At 41.9% G+C, this 27,225-nt stretch overlaps 1 protein-coding gene across 1 annotated transcript in view; it reads right to left on the bottom strand.

Annotated features, from left to right (window-relative positions):
• LOC306775081 (rho family-interacting cell polarization regulator 1-like) overlaps positions 1-25,734 on the bottom strand; it is a gene marked incomplete at its 5' end in the record, with an annotated part of 107,218 nt that extends 81,484 nt beyond the window's left edge. The window contains 4 exons of the mRNA XM_079265305.1: positions 4,924-4,948; positions 17,030-17,105; positions 18,452-18,525; positions 24,283-25,734. Coding sequence (XP_079121431.1) covers positions 4,924-4,948; positions 17,030-17,105; positions 18,452-18,525; positions 24,283-25,734 — 1,627 coding nt within the window. The remainder of the gene's footprint in view (positions 1-4,923; positions 4,949-17,029; positions 17,106-18,451; positions 18,526-24,282) is intronic.
• Between the last annotated feature and the right edge of the window lie 1,491 nt (positions 25,735-27,225).

Genomic DNA, 27,225 nt, shown 5'->3' with positions numbered 1-27,225 from the left:
CGGACTAAACAAAGCTAGGTGACTGTAAGGACACATTACCTCACTACTGAATGGAGATGAAGAGCCATGTTCTTCAGTCACACCCCCTTGAGAGTCTCACCAGCGAGGATTTGGCATTTCTGTTTTTTTGCTGTATTAAAAACAGTGGCACAACTGTATCGTATTGAACTTTTGTGAACCGTTACACCCCTAAAAAACACACATTTTCCACTATTCCGATTCTGTGCTTCACAGTCACGTGACAAAACTTGGACTGAACAGCAGGCTTCTGTACACAGTTTGTCTGTTTTTAAAATGATGTCTTGCTATTTATTTTTGATGATTCATGGTATTGTAACTGTATACACAGAGTTTGTCTGTTTTTAAAACGATGTCTTGCTATTTATTTTTGATGATTCATGGTATTGTAACTGTATTGAGCCAACCATCATCACGGCAGGGGACCCTCCTTCACAACCGTAGTGTCTACACTCTGTACGTTGACAGTGCCTACACTCTACGTTAACAGTGTCTACACTCTGTATGTGAAGTGTCTACTCTGTACATTGACAGTGTCTACACTCTGTATGTGAAGTGTCTACACTCTGTATGTGAAGTGTCTACACTCTGTATGTGAAGTGTCTACACTCTGTACATTGACATTGTCTACACTCTGTACGTGAAGTGTCTACACTCTGTACGTGAAGTGTCTACACTCTGTACATTAACAGTATCTTCTTGTTCAGTGACTGGTATTCTCGCTGTATATATTATATACAGTGTTTGTACCTCTGTTATTATACGAATGGAGTACATCACAGAGAATTATGTTTATTACTGGAGTATTTATGACAGAATACACTCAACATCTGAAAAGGTGCAGCGGCCTTTGAGGCGATCGCCGCCCACCTGGTCAGACCTGCTGGACCAAACACCACCAAGCAGCCTCAGGGAGGAGAGCCGGGATGGAAGCTAAGCTAACCCAGCTAGGACCCGAGGCTGCTCCTCTACCCAGCATGCTCCTGGCTGTCTGATGTTCAGTCGCAGGAAAATAAGATGGATGAAAGTGTTAGATTCAAGGACCTCTTAAACTGTGGGAGAGACCGCATGTGATCCAGCCTTTTCCAAAAAGTCAGCCGGTTTCAATTATAAACAAAAGTATTTGATACTACAGAAGCTAAAACAATTGCAAAGTGAAGTACACTACCAACAGAATATATAGTTTCCTACAGCGGGAGTTCGGTGACTGTTGAGCCCACATCTTCAGAGACCTGGATCCATCGTGGACCCGGATCAAGCTGCACTTGATGGACAAACCACAGGACTCTGGAGGACTCTGAGTTTAAACACCAAGCATCAGGATGTAAACACAGTCACAGTTGATGGACATTGTTTTCCTCATGTTGAGTTTTGAATGTGAAGATGTCGGCCACATTATCTGATCAGAGAATTGTTTCTGTTGCTGCTGTTTACGTTCCTTATGATGAAAATATAAAAGATGCTCTACAGGAATGTAAAACTGGTTTGGTTTTCTTTGTCATGTTTCTTGAAAATGGGCTACAACTGCATTTGGTTGTTCATCCCCGTGTTGCATAATGACAATAAAAGATCCTTGAGCGTTGAATTATTATTATCTTGCCGAACATTTTCCAGATTTGTCCATCCATCCATTTTACTGCATTGCAGCCAGAAAAGCCGTGAAAACGTTAAAGAACAAGTACACAGATAAGGCAGAGGACAGGGATCCATCTGCTTCATGGATGTTGGGGATCAGATGAGTGCACACAGTGTCTGCCCTCTGCTCTGTATCCGTTTCATGCAGCTTGTTAGCTCCGTCCTGATCATTAGCTGAATTAGGTCCTCTGACAGCGAGAGCCCTGCTCCGGCACAAAGGTCCTACTGTTCACCGGGCTCTGGAGAACCACGCAGAGCCAGCGTTCCCACACTTTGTTTCTCTCACCTACTAAAGCAACATTTGGAACACAATCAAACAGGACTGTGTGTGTGTGTGTGTGTGTGTGTCAGAGTACTACTGCAGTATGTGCTGAATTTCAAAGCTATGCCAAGAATCTTGTCACTCACATCTGGAGACAAAGAGCTTGTCAGATGTCATGACAAGACGGGGGGGGGGGGTTATTTTCATTATCAACTGATCACGAATGATTAATTTGGTCACAAAATGATGGTTTATGTATAAAGGGATGAATTGTTGTATTTTAACGAACAAACAATCAAAAATATTCCATTTACAATGATTTGAAACATAAAAAGCATCAAATTCTCATGTTTGAGAAGCTGGAAACAGATTATTTTTAAATGATTTTATTTAAAAAAGGTTGCATGATGAAATTCACTATCTGTGTTTTCAGTCTTTCTAATGAAGTGATGTCCCCTTTAGAGCGAAACACCCCAGTAAATAAACACTTTGCATGCACTTTATTGAATTTGACAATAAAGGACATTTCCTCTCATTGAGTTTGTTCTCAGACTCTGATGATAAATCTCCACTTCAGCAGCTCTTACACACACACCAAACTCTACTCTCTCGTTCCTCTCCATGTGCTGTGTGTAATAATGCTTCACATGCATATTTAAACACAACATTTAAAAAAAAATTGTCTTAATGTAAGTAATCAACTGGGGATGTTTTATGGTGATTCATGTTTTTCATTACACAGAACATCATCTCACTGGAAGACAGAAACCAGCTCCAGCTGGTCTGATGAGGTCAGACAGTCACATTCCTCACTTCATTAAAGACACACAAGCTGCTGTTCTTTCATGATATTTATTGTAGTTTATTTTTTTCTATTTCATTTAAAAGTTTGAGTCACATGTTTTGTGTATTTTGTATTCCATTTCTTTGATGAAGGAGTACACTAGTCCAGGGGTTCTTAACCTTTTTGACCTCGGGCCCAACTTTTCAAGTACAAAGTGTCCCGGGGCCCACTCTGACTATATGCATCAAAAGTGTCAGACAACCTGTAGGTCATACAGAAACAGAGCAGTGGGCCTTTGGAGTCAGTAAAAATTTAAGATTTTTGTCCGCATAAAATAAAAAAGTATCTTTCAGTATAAATAACTGCCGGTGGCTGTATCTGTACAGGTAAAGGACAGTATAGGGCTGTAACTACACTATCAGTGAACTGCCGCAAATTGCAAAAACTATGTATATATGGTCGAAGACGTGGTGTGTGAGTAGCGGCCTTGCTGTGCGTAATGGCTGCGACCGAGCGCACGATAGAGTATGAGAATAGCTCAGTTACGCAAACGTTGGTTGACGGCTTATGGAAGAGGAGGATAAGGTTTGTACTATAAGTACTAGCCTTTTCTGAAGCCAGTAGCTCCATGGTAACATCCGCTAGCACGTTGTCGGGTCTGTAATGTGTCTTTTTCCGTCGAAATGCTGCAAGAAACGACTTGCAGCGGTTATGGTGGCTTTGGACAGTGTGTGTGTGGGCTCCTTTTGTGGAGAAACCATAAGAAATGAAAGAAAATCGATGATTTATTTGCAAAGATGAGGATTTTGGGCATGCTGGGATACCAAACACGCACATGTTTTGTGACGTATTTGCGCAAACAAGCCGTAGGAACGGAAGGGGAGGGGATCGAGGATGCCGGTGTCCTCGCGGAGTTGAACAGGCAAAACCCTTGTTAAATAAATGATGATAGAATGTGATGATCACAAAGACATTTATTTGTCATGTGTATGTAAACCTGCATACACAACAAGAAGCCCAACAGGCTGTCCCATGAGCGTTGGATGTTTGGTCGCTTGGTGTCACTTTATTTCTGAAGGCTTCAGAGCTTCGTTTGATAGCATTAGCTCACACTCCACACACTGAGCCCTCGGCTCTGCCTCGTTGCCTCCGTTCACAAAGCCGTACTTAAGGAAGTCAGGGTTGTACTTGCGCACACATTTAGACTTTTGGGGGGACATTTAGACTCTTTAATAACTTATCCATAACTTTCGCTACAGGCTAGCGGCTAGCTGAATGTCTTCTTCTGCTTATTGCAGCTTGTTAAACATCTGACTGACGCATTACCACCACCAGGTGGTGGGAAGCTATATTGTAACTGACCGTCTCATGGATAACAGTAATATCTCTGGTGTCTTCAATTGATAACCTATGCGGTCCTGCGGCCTGAACTGAAAGTTTTTCGCGGCCCTATCATGGGTCATGTGTCAAATGTTGAAATATGGTATTTTTTACATAAATGTGACCCAACAGAATTTATTTTGACTTTATTCGATTTTTAAATGGTCCACACGCACCGTTAACTTTTATTTCATCATGTCTCAATCGCTCATTACAATATTCAAAGATGCAACAACTCTTTTGTTAACACTCCAGCTCCACACACACACACACACACACACACACACACACACAGTCAGTCATAAGCTTTGGTCGTGAACACGGACACCGTCCTTTACCGCAGGTACTGTCTCGTGCACGCGCACATGAACAGAAAGTGCGCAGACACATTTTGTTTTTGACGAATATTCACGACCAATGTGAATACTGAGTGACAACGCTCGCGACCACAGCCTAAAAGAGGTCCACAGCTCTCTGCGGTGTCTTCGGCTCACGTGACTGTGTTCATAGAGCTCAGCTCGAGATGTCCTCCATGCCGGTACCGCTCACCGCGTCTTTAGGGGACATTTCATTCACACAGACACACTGAAGCTCCAGCTGCTACCGTTACAGCAGAAGTCAAAGATGTATGAACACGGTCTGGCTCGCCGGTCGGCAGAGACCGGGTCGGGACTGCAGCAGACCGAGGCAGTTAGATGTCCCGGACTAAGGTTCACGCTGAGCCCCCAAGTAGAAAGAAGAGGGGAACTCTTTCTAACCCCGAGAAGTTTCATACAGCGGGAGAAACAATGTGTCCTAACAGCTAGTTATATGAAAGGGGAAAGAAACATTTGAACCAACGTACATGTTCGCCGCGATGCTGTGCTCCTCTCCTCAGCCGGTGGACGAGAGTGTGTTCTTTAACTCCAGCTCCTCTAGTCCGGTGTGCTCGTTAGCAGGCTCCTGTCTGCTGGAACAGATCCACTCCGTTCCTTCAGCGGCGGCTCTCTTCCATCACCAGCAACATCCACTTAAGGGCCGTCAAGCACAACGCAACTCATGTCACAACTTCCGGACAGCCCTTTCAAATTAAAATAGTCACTTTACATTATTAAGGCAGCTGTTCTCAAACCTGTTCTGTCACGCCCCACTTTGGAGGAAGAAACATGTTCATGCCCCAACAACATTGTAACAAAATGGTCCATGTTGAATGTTTATTGAAATAACAACATTGTGACTCCTCCATCTGTGCTTTTTCAAATAATAGAATAAAGAAAATTGCAATCACTTTCATGTAAACCAGATCGCTCCGTCAGACAAAAACAAATACAATGTGCATCGCTTTGTTAGAACAATGCAAATAAAGTTCCATCTGTGCAAAAAAGAACTAATATTTGGCAAAAAATAGCTTATTGTAGTGCACTGAATATATTTTCAAGATAATTACAATAAAGTGCAACCTTTGCAGAACTAAACTAAATGAGTGCAGATATGTGTAATGTATCAGTATCAGTGGCTGCAGTGGTGGCTGGTCAATAGAGGGCCATGGCGCCTGGCCCCACCTTGAGACACACAAAAAAAATATTATAATAATCATAAATTATACAAATTGTCAATACTTGTGATTTTGAACTGTGGAATGTACCCAGTAATATGTGTAAAATATGATATCTGCGCAAAATATATGCTTTTCCTGCTCGTGCTCTCTGCCTGTGTGCACGACACGTCTGAGAACGCGCAGCTAGGGGGGCAAAATCGTTTTTGCCCAAAAGAGGCGGGTCTATGAAGCAGTTTAGCCAATTGCTGATTGAAGATATAAATGAGTGACATACAATTTAGCCAATCAGCGCCCTCAAATAGATTCAGTGTGGGTCCAAAAATATTTTGCCCCCCTAGCTGCGCGTTCTCATCAGGAGAAGTCTCTACAGGCGCCCGCGCCAGCACGAACACTACTCCTCCAAGACCCGTTTGAGAGGAGAACTTTGGCGGAGATTCTGCAGCCAAAGAGCTGATATCAGATCAGCCTGACCTCACAATCAGACAGCAGACTCGCGGGAAAGGGAAGCAGTACATGAAGCTTCTGTACTAGCTGTACACCAGACAGGTTTGGCTAGCTGGATGACGTCATGCTAATATTGTAACAAATATTGCTAATAATTTATTTAGCTTTTTAAAACAACGGGGACGGATCCAGCAAGGACAGCTACGGGAGTGAGGGATGAGGAGGTAAGGAAACATGAGAACACCAGGGTAGGGAGTGAGGGATGAGGAGGTAAGGAAACATGAGAACACCAGGGTAGGGAGTGAGGGATGAGGAGGTAAGGAAACATGAGAACACCAGGGTAGGGAGTGAGGGATGAGGAGGTAAGGAAACATGAGAACACCAGGGTAGGGAGTGAGGGATGAGGAGGTAAGGAAACATGAGAACACCAGGACACACATGAGAACTCTGTCAAGCTACATATTATGCAAAGTGAACATCTTTTCTTCTACATAGCTGTCCTCAGTCTCATCTGCTTAACTTGGTCATGGAGGCATCAACATGTAATAGAGATGTTAAATTAACAGTGAAAACTCATCATAGCTTAATTTAACATCAGTATTCATAATTACACTTCATGTTTACTTCTCCTGATCTTTACCTCCTATAACAAGGTCCATAGGAGCATCTCAATGAATAAACATGTTATATTATATTTTATAAGTGTTATTTACTGCTTTTTTCTGTGTCATGCCATCTGCAGAAGTTCTCTGATGACTCTGCAGTGGTCGGGTCTATAAGGGACGGACGGGAGGAGGAGTACAGGGCAGTAGTGGATGACTTTGTGGAGTGGGCCGGTAGAAATCACCTGCGTCTGAACGTGACCAAGACCAGAGAGATGGTGGTCGACTTCAGGAGGAAGACGACGGCTCCACAACCGCTGAGAGTTCTGGGAGAGGATGTGGACATGGTGGAGGAGTACAAGTACCTGGTGTCTCCATCGACAGCAGACTGAACTGGAAGAACAGCATCAACGCTGTGTACAGGAAGGGGAGGAGTCGACTCTTCTTCTTGAGGAAACTTCGATCCTTCAACGTGTGCAGCAAGATGTTGTGGCCAGTGCACTGTACTTCTGTACCCTGCTGGGGGAGCAGCATTGGAGCCGGAGACACAAACAGACTTAACAAACTGGTTAAGAAGGCCGGCTCCATCATTGGCTGCAAACAAGACAATCTGGAAGAGGTGGTGGAGAGGAGGACACTGAAGAAACTATTATCCATATTGGATAACCCGGACCACCCTCTCCACCACCTCCTGCAGGGACACTTTTTCCAACAGACTGATGCAGCTCCGCTGTCACAAGGACAGCCACAGGAGAACATTCCTGCCCTCTGCTATATCACTGTATCATAAATCACCTCTGGCCAAGTCAAACACAAGACTGTAACACTAAACACTGTTGTTGCTGCTGTTGGTGATGTTGTGCACTACTGCTTTGTTTATTTTTTCTACTTAGTTAACTTAATACAATTATATTTAGTATATATACTGTGCATTTTTATTACTTTGTTTTCTTAAATTTAATAAGTCCTGCTCTGGTATTTTATTATATTGTATATATTGTGCATTTTCCATCCCCAATATTTTATTTTATTGTGTAACCCTGTTTGCTGCTGCCACAGACAAATTTCCCCTTGGGGATGAATAAAGTACTTTTCTATTCTATTCTATTAAAGTGAGGCATAATTAGGGTCAGGGCTGCTTTGAGTCACAGCTGCTAGCTCTAGACTATATGTCACCTCAGCTTATTCGTGTCACTGAATTTAATCTTGCGGGGGGGGGGGGGGGGTCTTGTTTATGGTTTATGTGCATTTTGCAGAATGTTTCATGCAAATATCGGAGAATTAATAAGCATAAATATCGTCATTCAACCATGACTCTTTTTCTAAATACCGATCTGACAGAACGGAGAACTCTGGAAAGGAGGAAGAGTGTGCTTTATGGTGAATAACGTCAACGTACAAATTGAAGGGGCTGATACGATGCATTTTTCTGGAGTTGTAATGGTACCTTGTCAAATTTCATGTGACTAATACAACAAACAGCAAACGTGAGTATTATTTTATTCATATGTTAGCACTAGGACCAACCCTACAACTGTACCCAGACAATAAGGTTAACGTTAGCTGGTTAGCAACACAGAGCAGCATACGAGACCAGAGTCCCAAGAACGGACAGACTCTTAAAAAGGTTCATTCTTACTACGGACAGTTTAAAACAAGTATGTCTCATGTGTTCAGAGACCGTGAGGATTATTAAAAGCAGCAATGTGAAGCGCCACTAAGAGACAAGGAACCAATCTTGTGAACAAACGTACTCACTCACATCTGAAATGAAGGCAGAGAAAATGAACACTCTCAGTCCAATATGATCAGAATCCTAACGCATGAATTCACTGCAACAATGATGTTAACAGAGAGGAATAGAGCTGAGACTAGTGTTTCAAAAGCTTTATTTAATTTACTGTGAAATGCATGCCTTACAATATATATTATTTATAATTCATCCAGTTCAATTTGAAAACTGATGATAAATATTGTTGAGATATTAATCAATTGAACTACAGACGTTAATACAACTGTCTGCTACTTCAATATATGAGCGACTAAATCATAGCGCAAGTTAGAGAACACTGTGATGTTCTGGACCTTTGTATGAGGAAAGTCTCTCTCACTGGACCTCATTGAATTTTAATTGAATACCCCTGATCTAGTCTAAAAGTTTTAAATTGTTACTCATGAGTATATAAATTGTGTCCCGTCCATAAGCAGCCCAACTCAAATCCTTCCAAGGAAGACTCTTGGTGACGTTGATACTGCTGGTACTTCCTCACTTCGGAACAATCTAAATCTAATCTAAAATACACAAAAAAGAAAACGTTCCAGTCCTACAAACGTTTTTTGTGTTCATTGTTTTTCTTACATAAGTTTATGCTTGATACATTCAAAAGGTTATGGGCAGATATCAGTATAACGTTATCTTAAGGGAGTTGACATGCTGCCAAAGGCTAAGCTTCTAAAAAGCAGTCATGGTCTTGCGTTTTTGTTTAGTCTGTTCACTGTTTTATTTTACTTTCAAACTTTCCCTCCTTCTCTTCTTTACAAACGGTCCAGACCCGGTTACAAAACCCGCTCCAAACGGGTCAAATCTGCTCCAAACCGGTCCTCTTCTTGACCTGCTCCAGACCACGTCCCTTCTCTCCCTCGAGCTACTCCGTCCAGCTGTGGAGGTTTTTAGGCGGTAGTTAAAAACCAAGTAAAAAAGGCGAACCGTCCGTGTCTCTACCTGTCCACAACAATCACTGTGATGTGGGAATGGTAGCCCGCTGTTATTTCACTTCATAATGTTTAAAATATTAATTGAATAAAATACTTTGTTGTATATAGGAAAATGCAAAGTCCTGCCATCATAGATTTGTGGAAATGGATAATGACAGACATCCTACATATATGCTGGCATTCTATAATGTAACGTCTGAATATGTGTTAATAAAATTACTTTTTTACTGGAAGATGCTGAATTTGATTCACTCTCCTGCTGGTGTCAAATGGCCAGTGTCACTGTCAGCTGCATTCTCCAACACTTCCTGGGAAAATAAGAGATGGTGGATTTCATTTTGAAACAAAATCTAAATTATTGTTTGAATTACATTCCAATGTACAAGATAGTACATTAAATGGCATTCTGATTGTATAAAATGAATTCATGATGTTAAAAACATCAAACTAGAAGAAATTCTAATATAAAAAACAAGAAATACCCTCCATAATCTCTCACAATATAAGACGCATATCGGGGTCTGTCAGGGTCTGGATATGAGTTTTGTTAATTTTAATTTTCAATCCCTAACAAAAAGAAGCTAGAAATAAAGATTTAAAATGTTGTTTTTATGCTTTAAAAAGGTACAATGAATGAGTCTTTTCTTTTCTGGTCGCTGGACATACCTTGTGTCTTCAAGGCCACACACTTCCAGTTCTGAGAGCATGTGACTGTTGATTAGCCTCTGCTCACCAGGTTTATCTTGAGCCATAGTGCTCAATAAGATCAGAGTTGGTTTTCCTCTAATGTTCAGTCTCTTTCGAAGCTCGTCCATACAGAACGTGGCTGTACTTCCGGGATCCATAAAAGCGTATGTCTCTATACACCTTCCACCTTTACGGGATCTCAGCTTTACTGGCACAATCAACAGCATACACCCTGTGTTCCCTGTCCCAGCATCGCCAACTAGCCAACTGAGCTCCTGAGATCTCTTCATTTGAAGTGCTGTCCTCACCATCCACTGTAGGTGAGACATTACTGTTAGCTTCCTTCGCTATGAGAAGAATGTCTGGGTGTTTATGTGAGCACTGCTTGCACACCATCCTCTTCTTGCATGTTTTGCTAAGATGTCCTCGTGTTAAGCATCCAAAGCATATTCCCTTTGTTTTCAGGAATTCTACACGGTCCTTGTGTGTCAGCCCTTTAATTTTGATGCAAGACTCCAAAGTGTGATTCTTTTGACAGAAAAGACATGGTGGCTCGAAGGCACCAGCCGCTCCAGCCGGGTTGGCCTGCCTTGGTGCTGTATCCGGCCTTTTCCTCTGCACTGACACATCCGTTGCGAAGGTGCTTCCTTTCATTCCACTTTTGTAAAGTTTCTCCTTTTCCTTGGATTTGCCTATCGTAGATGTGCATCTGTATTGGAGGTCTCCAAAGAGTGGGTCCATGGCAATCTTTGCTTGGCGGTAAATAAAGTTAACAAGATCGGCAAATCTTGCTCTGCGTCCTCTACTTTCCTTGAGGTCAAACGCTACATTGCGCCACCTCTCTCTCATTTTATATGGAAATTTGGATACCACAATTGTCATATTTGTGGGGTTATCCATCTCCTCCATAAACTCCACCTCTTCCATTGTATTATGACATCCAGTCAGAAAAATAGCATAGGCAGTCAGTGCTTTCCCATCTTCAGTCTTGATTTGTGGCCACTTTAAGGCTTTGTCAATGTAAGCGCTTGCTATCATCAGCTCATCTCCAGAGTTCTTCTGAAGCATTCGTTTTGCTTCCTTGAACCCTCTTTGTGATGGCATGTGCTCACAGCTACGTACCAGTTCCTGCGGTTCTCCTGTAGTGTACTGTGTGTTGCAAGTAGTACAGTTTGTCTTGATCATTATCAGTTTTCTGCTCAATAGCTTGTTCAAAAGCTCTGATAAAGGATCTGTAGGTAAGTGGATCTCCCTTGAAGAGTGTGAGCAAACATAGCTGTTCATGCCATCCTCTGATCTCTCATAGTCTTTAACCTCCTGGGCCCTAGCCCTATTTTTAGGCCTCGGCAGACAGGACTTTACCAAACAGTATAATCTACAGCAGAAGAGTTCTATATCTCAATGCAGGCTATTCTGTAAACCTTTCTGTGAGGGTTTTTTCTGATAAAAACCCAAATCCAGTCAAGATTCTTCCTAATAATGATATGGAAATACATATAAAATGAATTAATTTTGGTTCATCAGTGTCCTTTCTGTTTTGTTCTGCCTTGTGTTACCTTCTTGTCTTACATGTGGTGTTTGTGTGTGGTGTGTGTGTGTGTCCTGCACAGTAGGACTTCTACACACCTGCTATCAATCAACTCGTCACCTCTCATCACCTCTCCGGCTCTCTGCTCTGCGCACACCTGCAGCAATCTGTTGTCTAGCTGATTTTAACAGAAAACATGAGAAACAAGAACCATATTAGCAATGCTATGGTTTATTAAGATTATTTTAATTCTTCTCTGAACATTTTCATATGTGGTAAACAAAAAATGATTGAATCATCTTGTGTTTTATAGTTTGGAACAATTCATCCTTTGATTCACTGCAAGTTTCCTTGCGGCACCATCAACATATTTAACAGTCTTGACCTGATGAAGACTTGCCACGAGATGGCAGCCAAGGACCACAATGATCAGAACTCCTCCTGTGTTCAGTTGGATCGTTGGAGTCCGGAGGGAGGTTTTGTTATCCATCGATGGGCACAAGAAATGTATCCATTCCAAATTTTAATTTATTTAACACTTTTATTCAGATAGACGTTTGTAAATTTCCCCAGAAATAGGTCATTGCATTTCCTCAGTTGATCTCTTGTTTGAAATGGTATCGGTAAGATGTCGACCAGAAAGTATTTAAACATTAGTGTTTGGATTTTTACCAGAGTCACAATCTCCATCCAACACAAGACGTTAACTATTCTGTATCTTGTCTGCCCAGTGGGTCTCTGTGGGTTTGTCACTACAAGTGATGTCACGTGGCGGAACACTTCAGGCTCCCTCTGATTATTAAATATGTAGTTGTTATCCATTAGGTTTATTGTGTATAATGACAATAAGGTACATCCATATATATGTGACGACAACTTTACTTGTACTTAACTGTCTTCGTACTGGTTTTTTTGTATTTATTTATATTGTATCGTCCTCTCACATTTTAAAACCAGGAAATAAAGATGAGCCAGATATGTTCAGCAGCCTAATTTAAACCTTTTCTTTTTAGCTCTTGGCAATGACAAATTTTAAACAAATGCAAACAAAAGTATTAAAACAATAACACGCTCCAATTCAATCAATCTGGAAAGTTTAGTGACAAGGGAGGTGTGTGTGGAGCCAGTGCTCTTCAGCTCCTTCTCGCGCTGCATTCAAAGCCCGCCCACTTTTTAGTGGTCTAATCAAATTCTAGTGATTTGATGTGAATGTAGTTGCTAAAATATTACATTTCATTGTAGAATACTCACAGTACAGAATCTAAAGATGCTCTAACTTCCGCTTCCCGTAGACTTTAAAACTTTAAACTTGTGCCATTAGTTTGGTAAGAAAATGACGTCACCTTTAAACACTCTGGATCGGAGTATTGCCGACATTCTCAGATGATGTCATGAGAGGAGTGTTGGGTTGTCACCTCGTCCCATTTCTTTGTTAGCAGTATGTAATTAATGTTCTGCACTGTTCTGTGTGTGCGGCGAGGTCAGTGTGTAATTAATGTTCTGATATAGATAGAACCGCTGTCTGCCTATAATTACTGCAGACTGAAGCTCCAATGTGGGCTTTACATCGCATATATGTCAATGAGAGGCTCGTTCTTTTCACTGTCAAATAATGTCATAAAGACGCTGCATTGTTGACAACGAGATGGACAGAAAGGGAGTAAAGTAGGAAAAGACAGAAAGGAGAGGAGTGGACGGGAAAAGAGTGGCGGAAAGGAGATGACCTTCTCAGGTTGTCTATAATTACTGTTCAGAGGTAGGTAGATATGTTGACAGTATAATCTAAGTCTCCATATTCCCCATGTATTATTAATGTGTGTGGAGTTACTCATCACTGTACACTCGGCCTGAACATGTATTGACATCACACTAGGAACATTGGGCCGGAGATAGTGGGATGTATATATATGGAACCAGAGATATGATCCGCTACTTCTATATCGAGGTTCTAATGTTCTGAATTAAAGTTCATGAAATCAAAGCCTGTTTTTGATCCTATTTATTTTCTGCATTTCTTTACATAAATGTCCATCCGTCCTTCCTTCCCGACGTCCCTCTGGACCCGAGGCTTTCCCAGGCCAGACGATATATATAACCCTTCCAGCATGAGGCTTCTAGGAGGATCAAATGCTTTTACAGACAGAGCCATTCAAACATCATGAAGAACTCACCTCGTCAGTGCTTGTTCACATACATGAGTGCAGGGGTGTCAAACTCATTTCACTCTGGGCCACATCAGCATCACGGTCGCCCTCAAAGGGCCGGTTGTAACTGTAAGACTGTATAACTAACTTCTCCCTAACATATTGTTAAATAACTCTCTCTGCATTTGATTATTGTTTATTCAAACATATATACAAATATTGTACATGCAGTTATATAAATGAAAAATGATATTTAAGCACATCTCTGTTATTATAACATAAATCATTTTAATTGAGGGTTAAGAAACCCACATTACTCTATCAAAGATCAAACTATTAAAGAAAATAACAAAGACAAATATCAAACACAAGTTATTCCATTAACTTTGTTCAAAGCTGTTTGTGTCACCTCTCTGCATCACTAATGTTCCTCCCTGTCATCGTCCTGTGCATGGCAGCTACATCCAAGAGCTCGTCACTGAGAGTCAGGTCTGATGAACATGATAGATGATGTATCCGTGTTGTCTGTGCTTTCATCAACAGTTCATTAGAAACACAAGTACCTGCTCGTCTCTTAGCTAGCTGTGTTGTTAGATTGCTGCTAGTTCATGAACTCGGTCTGCGATGGTGTTTCTTCACAAACTGACATTTGTAAAAGTCTGTATCTGGTCGGAGCTCTGCTCACATACCTTCAGCATGCACTGGGCTGTAGCTGTGTAAATATATTCTGCTGTGATTGCAGTCTGCCTTTTAATTCTTGGACAATTTGATGTTTTTCTTGGAGGCTAAATTTAGCTCCGTGTTTGGTGTCAAAATGCCGACGTGAATTGTATCCTTCATCACCGACACACCTCATAACACAGAAGACAGACACGTTTTTCTCCTTGAAGCACAAACATGTATTCGCTTTCCCATCTTTCATTACATTTTCTTCCCTCTGTATAAATTTTTCTCTTCGTGGACATTTTGGGATTATTTGTCGATCTTTTTCAATCGTTGGAAAACCTCTTTTCGGGCTGTTGCCTCTCCTGTCCACCTGTTGTGATAGTTTTAATGTCGGTACACAGACAACATGCTATCTCATAATTTCAACTTTCTATCTCATAATTTCGACCATGGGGATACTTTTAATTGTAACTTGTAACTTGATAACTTGTAATTATTTTTCCAAAATTAAAAAAACAAAACTTTTTTTTGTTTTTTGCTGCCGGATTCACGGGCCACATAAAATGACGTGGCGGGACGGATTCGGCCCGCGGGCCTTGAGTTTGACACGTGTGCATTAGGGCATCTGGCATGGTTACCAGCCCATACACTGGTGAGAAAACCTGTGATTCAACAAGCCATGCCGCCCCCCCCCCCCCCATCTGAGTATCTCCACCCACGGCCTGAGAACTACCTTTGCTGAGGTGCAGCCTATTTTTCTCACAAGCCAATAAGAGCAGATAAAGGCTAAATAGATAAACAAAAAAACTTTTTTCTTCTTCTTTTTTTTTGCTGGCGGATTCGCGGGCCACATAAAATTACGTGGCGGGCCTTGAGTTTGACACATGTGATCTAGGTCTTCTGTCAGTCCCACACACACGATTTAAGACCCGTGGTGACCGAGCCTTTGAGGCAGTGGCCCCGAGGCTCTGGAATGCTCTGCCTGCAACTCTACGCCTCGCAGATACTGTGAATACTTTTAACAACCAGCTCAAAACCCACCTTTTTAGGCTGCCGTTTGAGTAAAAACCCATGTCCTAGACCTGCTCTTAAAATATGTTTTACATTTTTATTTTATTTTTTATTTTTCTCTGTGTATGTAATTTATTGACCCTAGGTTCACATTGTGTTTTTTATGCTTTTAAATGTCTGCTCTGTTAAGCACTTTGTGATGTTATGTCTGTGAAAAGCGCTCTATAAATAAATTTCATTCATTCATTCATCTGATTGGATAAAAGCTCTACTTAAAACAAGCTGCACTGGAAGCAGAGCCACTGAGGAAGACAGTAGCTGTACAATGAGAAAATAAGATGGGAAAAATAGTTTTATAAATTATAATACATGTAGTGTAGCATGTAGTTAATAAGAGGAACCATATCCTGTTTTTTTCCAATTTAAATGTTTTTTTCTGTATACCTTGCACAAAATATGAAAATTAATGTTGTGTGGTTATCGAATACTGTCACTTTAGTTTTTCTTGACTTTTGCTCATTGTTTGTTTTCTATCTACTTTCTGGCCCAACATGATAATAAAGACAGCAGAATATGCTGTTTGGCATTGGCGGAGAAGATTTGGCAAATTTTTCATGGGCGCAACCCACATACTCAGCTGTGCTGCTCATCCCATAAATGCATGTTCCTTACAAATGGGGCACCGTTTGAAAGGTAAATAAACGGCTTTCCAACGGTATAACAGTTATTGCCAAGAAGCATTGTTGCAACAGAGAAATAATCTACCAAACACTAATTTCCGAACTTTTTGTTCGATGTTTCGTTACATTTTTCTTGACAGTATTTGATGTATTTAAATATTCCATAAAAGATGAAATATATGGTGGAAATAATTTCATGTTGCTTATTATCCAACATATGAAGCCTATACATAGAGCAGTGGTGGGCCGTCAGGGCCTGCAAGGCCTTCTCTGCTGGCCTAAACAGAATGACAAAGCTATATCTATTTTATAATTTAATAATAACAGGAATAACAGGACAATAACATGTTCAATGTAGATTAAATGACAACTACAGAATTTCCTCATGAATCAAGAACCCATTTTTATGTATTTAAAACCTAAATAGAAACATACATATGTACACATCCACTCGATTAAATGTTTAAAAGACAGTATTAGTGATCACTAATTAAAGTCCTGAGAATACACAGGCAAACCTTGAGCCCCGTCTCACTGAGTTGCTTCATTCACCTGTAAAGAGAGGAAACAACATCTCGTGTCAATTATGAGAAAATTATACAACCGTTACAGTCAGTGAGTGTTAAAAGCATTCCAGGGGTCGTTTTGTTACAACAAGTCAACAAATTATAATGTTAAAAAAATGAAGCTGTGGGTCAAGGAAACAGATTATTTGTTGATGAAGAATAAAACGTGTTTAACATAAGCTAGATGGCGCATTTTTAAACCAGGAACTACTTAACTACTTTACTCCTGTACTCTCTCAGCTAGTAAATGTAACTTTACACTAACGTTCACTTTAGTCTACAGTTTCACATCATGTGATAAATGTAGTCGTGTCACATTTTACCAGCTGTGTCATCAAGACAGGACTTTAAACTACCATCGATGCTTCACCTTGCTGGCAAACCTCAAGGAGTTCAGGGTTTCTCCGAAGCTGTCTAACTCCGGAGCGATGTTAACAAACATGAGGCTGGGATGACAACAGCAATAAAGTCATTCGAATAAAATAACTCTGAATGCATTCTTTCTCGCCCTGATGAAACCCATTACTGTTGAAAAATGACTGACACAGCATCTGTTGGCCTAGACCAGGGATTCCCAAAGTGGGGTGCGCGCACCCCTGGGGGTGCGCGAGCTGCCTCTAGGGGGTGCGCGAGAGGAAAAGTGTAATGGCGGTCTGATGGTGTAATAATATTAAATATTAAAAAAAAATGTAATTTTAATTAAAAAACTGTCAGGTGGGACATCTGAAGCTATCAGTCGTAAAAGAGGAGAGGGACAGAGAGAGAGAGAGGAATCGGAGGCGAGGGGAACGGAGAGGTGCAGCACAGACAAATCGGAAGCACATCGGCCCATCGCGGAGTCAAGGTAAAAAAGAGGAAACGAGAGTGAGCATCAGACTGGGAAAAAAAGAGGAAATATGATGAAAAGTATCTGTGTCTGGGCTTCACTTGGATTGGCAACGCAGATTGCCCAAAGCCACAGTGCGTGGTGTGCAGTGAGGTTCTGGCTAACAGTCTGAAGCTCTTATTTACGTCACCACCTGAACACCAAGCATGCCAGTGCAAGTCAAAAGCCCCTTACATTGTTTATATCGAAATTGGAGGAGTTACAAAACAGCCAAAAACAACTGGAGTCTCATTCATGTGTTGGGTCTATAAATGACGCACTACGGGCTTCATATCTGGTTACAGAATAGCGAGAAAGGGGCTACCGCACACAATCACTGAAGACGTGAGCTTGCCAGCTGCCAGAGAGATGGTGGAATGTATGATTGGGGAGAAAGAAGCAAAAAAGTTGGACATGATCCCGGTGTCCAACAACACTGTGTCGCGCCGCATCGATGCTTTGTCCGAAGACATCCTGGCTACATTAGTCGCTCATTAATTGTAAATTAAATGTGATAATCTGCCTCTGAGCCTGTGCGTGTGTCCTCACATCCGTATTGCTCTTTAAAAGTGACGCCTTGTGTCACTGAAAGTTATTGAAACTTTCTTGCAGTGTTTCAGGGCGTTTTCACACCTTCAGTTCGTTTGCTTTGTTGCAGTTGCTCCTTTGTTCGGTTTGTGTTCACACTGCAACATTTAACAGCGGACTAAATCTTGTAAACAAATGCCACGCGCGAGCAAACTGTTCTCTCATTGGTCCGATTCTTATGCGGCTATGAAGGCTTAAAAGGCTCTGTTGCTTCTTTTTTTATTTTATTTTTATTAAGGGGGGGGGGGGGGTGCGCGAACCCAGTCGGGATGTAGAAGGGGGTGCGCGGCCTAAAAAGTTTGGGAACCGCTGGCCTAGACCACCGATGTCTGAACTCACGTTTTGCCGTGCCCTCCCAAGCACCGCTGCAGCAGCTGTGTTAACTTGGAGGACCTGTAAGGCACGAAGCTCTCCTGGAACACAAACACAAATCAATTTATGCCACAAACCAAATGAATAAGGTACGAGGCTCACGGTTCGGTATGCATGACGAACCGAACAATACGTTTGAATAATACTAGTATAATATACGAATAGTAATCGTATAATAATACAAGTGCATTTGGAAAATGCAGACGCTTAAATTGTGGGAAATATTATGTTTTCGGTGGAGCCACTGTTCTCAAACTGGCAACCCACATGACGTAACGGACAGCGTGCTCTCTGACACGCCCACCACCAAAGAAACACGTTCTACTCCAGTCGGCACTTTTGCGCTGTGAGACGCTACAGTGTAGCGGCTACATGAAGCTAGCTCGGTGCAGTATGGCTATAGACCAGAACTAGAAAAAGCATTTCCTGCTGAAAATGCGTTGGAATGCTGAAAACTGAAATTAATGGCAAAAACTTTCCTGAAAATAGATATCCAATTCAAAAACAAATTGCAAAAACCTTAATAATTCAAAGAGTTTAAAGATTACAAATATGAAAAGTCATATCACACCTCTCCTGAAAGAGCTGAACATTTTGATATTTGAACAGTTTCTGTGGCTTAAGAAAATTCATCAGTGGTGATATTTGTAGTAGTATAAGTTGTAGTAGAAGTATTATTAGTAGAAGTATTAGTAACATTAGAATAAGTACTAGTTGTAGTAGTCGTGATATTTGTAGTAGTAGTAGAAGTTGTAGTAGAAGTATTATTAGTAGTGGACGTATTAGTAATTAGAAGTAGTAGAAGACGTAGTATCAGTAGTCATAGTAATAGCTGTAGTATTGGTCATAGTATTTAATATCACAGTAGTAGTAGTAGTCGTAATAGTAATGGCAGTAGAAGATGTAGCAGTAGTAGTAGTACTAGTGGCAGTCGTACTAATAGCTGTAGTAGTATTACTACTTTTAGTAGCATGGATAGCAGTAGTAGTAGCAGTTGTCGTATAAGTAATAGTAGCAGTGGTAGTAATAGCAGTAGTGGTAGTAATAATATTGATGGTAGCAGTAGTAGCAGTAGTAGTAATAGCAGCAACAGCAAAGGTTATAGTAGAAGTAGTAGTAGCAGTAGTAGTAGTTGTCGCAGTATTAGTAAGAGCATTCATTTTTTTAATAAAAAAGCCTAATTGGCTCAATCGCGAACACCTGTGTGCCTGAAGCCATTTGAAAATATTCTCCATAGAGATCCCATTGAAAATAAAAAGCTTAATAATTCAAAAAGTTTAAAGGTTCGAAATATAAAAAGTCATAGCACCCCTCTGGTGAAAGAGCTGAACATTTTAATAGTTGAACGGTTTCTGTAGCTTAAAATATGAAGGAGGAGAAGAGGTGCGACGGAAGAAATAGAAGTTGAATAAAGAAACAGGATAACAATAGTTGGAATGCTTAACAGCATTCCAACAATAAAGATTCGAAGAACAATAGTTGGAATGCTTAACAGCATTCCAACAACTAGAAGATCCTCCAACGGCCTCCAGGTCTGGTGTTTGGAGCCACGTTGGTTTCTCTGTGAACTATGAGGGCGGTGGATAAAAAAACAACGCTGCACGAGTGTAGGCTACATCAGTGTGAATACCTCAAACATATTAACGCATTCACACAGACATCAGCCCAGGGTGGCAGTGAGTGGAACTAAACGAACACCTGGAGCAGCAGACACGCTTCAAACTCTCCCCGAAGCGTTTAAGCAGCTGTTCACTACCGATAGAACAGGGCTAAAGCATCACCATGGCGATTGGTACATTTATAGCGGCGGACATGAGACCGGACTCTGTAGTGGTAAACGCAGCTTCATGAACCTGCTGAATGTTATTGAGCCCCGTTACACAATTCCTTCACGAGCCCATTTCAGCCAAACCGTAACTCAAGAAAACAAAAGCACGAGAGGACAATCAAACGTCCGAGGAACCGCTGCTGCTCTGACAACGGATGCTTGAACGTCGAGGGTTACACAAAGCTACCTGACTGTAACACATCACCTGACTGTAACACACATCACCTGACTGTAACACATCACCTGACTGTAACACATCACCTGACTGTAACACACATCACCTGACCACTGAATGGGAGATGAAGAGCCACGTTCACTCAGGTTTAGTGATCATTGTTCATACTAAGATGATGATGGAGAAGATGTAAGTAACAATACTACATAACATGAAGGAGCAGTTTTTTATGCTTATGTGTTGCTAAGAAGACACCCCAGAAGATGGGTGACTCAGGTATAGTTCCATCATTGTTCAAAGTCAAAGAATAACTTCATGATGTTAGTTGTAATGAATAAATATATTTTAAAATCAAGTACATTTCTCTGGCATTTATAGTTTTCTACTGTACCGAAACGTACCGAACCGTGGCTCCACTGTATCGTACCCAACCCAACCGTGAATTTTGTGAACCGTTACACCCCTAATATATATATGTATATATATTTATATATATATAATGTATCTGTGTGTGTTTTCAAATGATCACTTGGTAAAATATCATGAATAATGACTGTGAGGAATCATTGAGATCAATCTGTGACCACTCTGTTGGTCATTTTAAAAAACAAATCATTAATCTTTTCCAAAACTGTAAATGGTTTTGAACCCATTCCATTCATGTAAATGTTCATGTCATCCTGACTCAAACTGCAGTAATGATCATCGGTGAGAAGACGAGCTAATGAATCCACATAACTGAAGACAAGGTTTCCTTGAGCCACTCTTCTTCTCTGTGCTCGTACTGACACAGACCTGAAGGAGACTCCTGTGCACTCACTCACTCCTACTGTTGTTACAGTGGCTGTAGAGGAGAGTGTCCACTGAGATGCGATTGGTCAGAAGGCCTCATCTTTCTGCCGTCGGTGGCATCGATTGTGCACTGAGGGTTTTAAGTCTGTGATTTCTGCTCATTATCTTCAGACAGCGATCTGATTACACTACGTCTGCGCTCCGCCTCGCAGCAAAGTGCTTCAAAACACCTTTTCATTTTCAAGCAAAGCGTCACTCCGCCCCCCCGGAAAATAAACACATTTATTGACAGCGTAATCACTCAGTGCGCTGTCTGAGGTGTGCACGAAGATCCACACACACACTGAGCGTGAAGAGGGGTCAGAGGTCAGCTGGGAGTCATAAGGTCTATGATTGGATGTTTACAGTGAAGTGGGCGTCCCCAGTTGTCACCTCGCTAAACATCGACCTGAGGAGACACCTTCACTAATGGACAGAGGCAGACGGATAGATGGACAGCAGAGAGAGAAAGAGAGAGAGAGAGCGAGAGAGACGGATGGCAGATAGAGAGAGAGAGAGACGGATGGCAGATAGAGAGAGACAGACAGAAGAGAGAGAGAGAGAGACAGACGATAGAGAGAGACAGACAGAAAGGACAGACACGTATATAATTTATACACACTACATACATATGACCTACTGATGTCCATTTCTGTATTGAAGCCAATGTATGTTTGTGTGTGTCGGTTGAGTTCCTGGTTCGTTACTTTTGGAGCTGGGGGCCAAAACACATCATCCTATTGGAGGGTCCTAAAGCTCACTGGAGGTGGAGGAGCACTGGGCTTTGAAAGCAATTCTGGTAGTGGCCAATCCGGGGCACTACGACTTCTGGATCCCTCACAGAATTCCATTGGACCCAAACTGACTTTTTCCCATCGACTTACATTGGGAAAGAGATTTCTTTTTCCCAGTGCAGTGCAGTTTACAGTAGTTTGATTGACTTCTTTCCCACCTGCATTGCATGAAGACCACCCTACTCTGCCTCTGCAGTCGTCTTGTAAAGACATCTCAGATATGAAGTTAACACTGTTCATCCCCAAATACCATGCACCGCTGCATCAATTCCATTCATATATCAGATATAGATACCCCACCTCTTGTTTTTAAATGGCCCTGGCTGCCCCCCCTCCAGCCCCGGCTCTACTGCGGCCACTGAAAACACAAGTCCCGGATCCAGCAGCTCGACTCCGGCCGACAGTGGCAACCAGGACAGCACGTTCGAGTGAACGTGAATGAATGAACACAGTCGAGAGGTTTATTTTGAAGCCTGGGATCTTAGTTCATCACTGGAGAGGGGCTGTGAATATTCACTCTGTAGATATAATTCACCATGTTACACACAACATACATTGTATCAATCTTAAATCCTATATGCGGTAATTCACTAGTATTTCATATTTGTCGTTGCTGAACCTTGACTGAGCTCCCCTCTGTTACGTCTCCAGATTTAACAGTCCAGATGTCACTGTAGTGTATATTATTGTGTGTATATAAATATATATACACACACATTTGTGAAGATCTAGTTTCTACAACCTTTTCCTCCACATTGATTCTCTGGGGTCTCTAACCTGCAAGTTGTTCTTTAAAATGAAATCCGAGCAAAGATAATAGCTGCTGGACGATGGCCGATCTCAGCTGTAGACGTGTGTCATAGAAGGTGAATGTCGCCGATGATGATGATGATGATGATGATGATGATGATGGAGACGGGGAATTAGTTTTCGATTAGCCACAGTGTCAGGTCATGGTGTCACGTCCCACCTCTCTGTCAGTGCGACTGATCAATACACACTATTAGCAACCCTACCTCTTCTTTCTCTCTCTCTCTGCCTCTGTCAGACACACAATTATCAACTCCCCCTCCTCCTCCCCCACTTTATCTACCACTCTCACATTGGTCTTGGTTCTTTACTTTTCTATCACGATTTCCCATCCTTTTAGATGACATGACTTACTCTTAAGTTTTTTATTTTCAGACAGATTTATAATATACCTTTATACCAAAAACTTTTGGGAGTAGAATTTTACCAAAGATGTAGCTTATATACATGCAGTTCTGATGGGCACACAGTTACAGTAGATAAGAGTAGATGAGAACAGTAAACATAGTATGCAAGTAAGATGGGCTGAAGACTGCACACGCTCCAACCCGATCCACTGACCTTCGCTCTGCTTCTTTTTGTTGCCGGCCTGGAACTCAAGACGAGAAGAGACAATGTCTTTAATCCAGGTTCTCACAGAAGCCACTGGATCAAAATTGTCCAAAGAGGGTCCAATTAGGTCCAAAGAAAGATACCAACACACAGCACACTTATCTTAGTACTATGGTGGCGTTTCAGGGCTATTGTAGGTACAAAACAATAAATATCAGAGCCGGGGGAATGGGATAATAATCTGAAAATGTGTAAAGTGAAAAGTTTACGAGATGTACATTTACGAGACAAGAACTTGGTTGTTGTCTGAGATTAAAGCGGTAAATGTGCGAGAAGAAAACTCAAATTAGCCGGAAATTTCTCACATCTTACGTATTGATGTAAAATGGGAAAAAATATCCCAGTTACTTTACAGCTTAAGTACAATAAGCAGATGCCGTGTACTTCAGGGTGTGTCAGGACAATGTTACATCCTGATGGATGTGGCTGCACACCACTAACCACACCCATCACCCATTCGCTGTGTGAAGAGAAATACAGATTTGTTTACTTGGGGTTGTCCTTTTTGGTAGCGCTGCACCAATCTGCTGGACAGGCGCTGCTGTTGAGCTTTACCTTGAAGCCATCCATTGAGATCTTGTAGGTTGTAGGGGTTGAGACTTGTGCTATTCAGCTTTCCCTGAACTTGTAAATACTCAATAAACCCATCTCTATGGTACTTTGGTAGCTTACTAAGTAAGCGGTCGACATGAGAGCAAGAGTTTAGCTCCATACCCTTGGGTCCCTCTAAGGAGAGCAACATACTCACTAGGAGGTGGACTCGTAGGGCGAAACTCTGGAAGATGTGGGCATCACCAGGCTTCACATCTGGGGTGGTCAGAATGGCTGCTATCTCGCTTTGTGCCAGCTGGTGTGGCTGACCATACTGTAACTGCAAGGCTTGCATTGTTGCTGAGTATGGGTTTGGATGGTGGCGGCAAGACTGACCAATCATCTGCGCCTCGGGCAGCTTTAGATGTTCGAGTAGCACGTGATATTTATACTTCTCTGACAGTTCTATATGAGGCTCGAGCAGATTGTCTACAGCCAGCTTCAGGTTTGCGAACTCTCTTTCGCAGTCAGTGGAGAAGTCTGGGATTTTGGGTGTTGGCACACCATATGCAGAGCGGTGTGGCAGACCAGAGCTGTATGGGGTCACAGTCTGACCTGATGGCAGCTGCATCTGATGAGCTGGAGATGAATTACCTCTGTGCACAAATAGAGTCTGCTGAAGTGGTGGTAGTGATGAAGGCACTGTAGCATAGTGAGGCGGGCCATGGCTGAAAAGGCCGTGAGGCATCACTTGTGGTGAGTGGTAATGCTGTGTGGCTGGATAGCTGTAAGAGACTGCTATAGGCTCATGGACCGGAGCAGTAGCAATCAACTGCCCACGCGCTTGTCCTGCATCACCACAGTGGCGAGGCAGCCCTGAGGTATGAGGCTGCAGTGGGTCTGATCTAGTAGGGTACTGCTGGACCGGAGTAGGTGTCATCATGCCTGATGAAACTACAGAACCCGAAGAGCCCAACCGCTCCGATGAGGCTGGAAGCACTGGGGTGAATGCAGAATTTAGTCTCTGGTCTCCTGCTATAGGAGTGTAGGCTCTAACTTCAGTCTCAACCTCTGGTCTCCCAGACATGTGACCTGTTATATGTCCACCAGCCCGAGGCTCCGTGTCCTTAGCCTGCTTCTCTGTCGATGAAAGCAAGTGGCTTGGGGAGAAGAGGGACATCTGGGGGTGAGGCACGGGAGATGAAGATATTGATGGTTGTGTGGCACTCTTTCTGATGTCATGACCCTTGTCTATCTCTTCTTCCATCATGAAGGAAGTGATGTGTGCCAACAGCTGCTGACGACGACGTCTGGTTTCATACTGCTGGAATTTGTGTGTTAGTTGAACCACTTCAGCATCCTCTTCCTTCTCATTCCTAGAGATGGATTCGATGAGTTGTTTAAGTGAAGTGCTGTTCAGCAGGTCATCGGAGCTGGGGCTGTGTGAGGCTGTGCGTCTGCCCAGATAAGAGGCTGTATCCGCTCGGCTACGCTCTGCTGCGGCCGCTGCTCCTCTCTGCTCCTCTGTAGAATAGGAGGAAAGGGCAGGTCGCTGTGGATTGTAGGCAAGGACATAGTCCTCAAGATGTTTGGGGACGTGATGATGTCTCACATGACGCTGCTGATCTTCGAAATGAGGCTGATGGGTAGATCTATCTTCAGATGTCATCTTCTATAGTAGTCAATGAATGTGTTTATTGTTATGTGTTTATAATTATTCACATTATTCATTATGTGTAACACAATTATTACACATAATTCGACCCCCTGAATTGTTGATTTAAAGATGATTATTGACCACTACAGGGTTCCGGTCAGAGAACACGCAGACATCTGTTTGATCCATACGTTTCTGTATTCAGTCTTATAGTTGTTGACAGATTTACAGATGATGCATGAGTTTGAACAATAGATGACCGATGAATGATCGAGTTTCTGAAATAAACACAGAAAACGAATTATAGAACTGAAATACTAACAATCGTAAACTCTTAAAGCAAACACGCATACATTCACAGAATACAGGCTTGCTAGCCAGGTTAGCCACTTAGCTCAGCTTTGGGCTATTATCTCCACAGCTAATTACATGACAAACACTGACAGTAAATGCACTTAAAACATGAAGTACAACAACAAAACGGAACAGTTACGCCACATATCTTCAGTTACACTTCTATCACTTACATCGTCAACGACTCAATCTGATTCGACCGTTGGTCCTACGTAAGATCTACCGTCAGCGCAACCGGAAGCAGAAACAGTCCGCAACGTCCAATACAACTTCAGAATAAGAGTGCCGTAACTTTATCGTCTTTTGTCTGTGAAGAATTCACAACAGCCATATTTATACAGCAGCCGAGAAGGGACAAACCAAACACCAGCTCTAGAGTATTTCATGTTTTTACATGACCTGAAGGCCACCCTAGTTCTCCAACACGCTTCAAAAGGGACGGGTGGTTCACTCAGTTCGCTGCAATCTAAATGCCACCAAATCATACACTGTAATGAATTGCTGCAAATTAACGGTGGATTTACAACGGTATCTTACAGTATTTCATAATAACATACAGTTAAATATTTATCATTTGCATGTACATTTACAGTTAATAACATCAGTTTACTGTAATTGATCAGCACATTACAGTATTTTCTGTGAAGTGGTAGAAATACACTTATCTAAATTCAGTGAGTCACAATCCATCTACATCAGGGGTGCCCACACTTTTTTGGCTTGCGAGTTACTTTTAAAAAGACCAAGTCAAAATGATCTACCGACATTAAAAATGCTGACTATCTATTTATATATATATATATATACTAAGTATACTTTATATTTACAAAATATATATATATATATACCGAGTATACTTTATATTTACAATATATGTTGGCGTACCTTGCATAACTGCATGAACCCTTATGGCACAATACAATTCTGTACATTGTTGATCATTGCCTTACTCTGATGATTTGCACTGAATGGGATTGGCCAGAGTTGCATAGTCCGGACAGTAGCTGCTGGTATCCGCCTCAAGCAGACTTCAAATGATCATCAGTCATGGTGGAACGGTGTTTTGACTTAATGTTCTTCATGTGGGAAAAGGCTGACTCACATAAATGAGTAGAGCCGAATAATGCAGTCAAGAAGGTTTCACATGTC

Source organism: Melanostigma gelatinosum, assembly GCF_949748355.1.
Source record: "Melanostigma gelatinosum genome assembly, chromosome: 1".
In the NCBI taxonomy this organism is placed as follows: domain Eukaryota; kingdom Metazoa; phylum Chordata; class Actinopteri; order Perciformes; family Zoarcidae; genus Melanostigma; species Melanostigma gelatinosum.
Note: the sequence above shows the minus strand (reverse complement) of the source record. Positions and strands in the feature narration are given on the sequence as shown.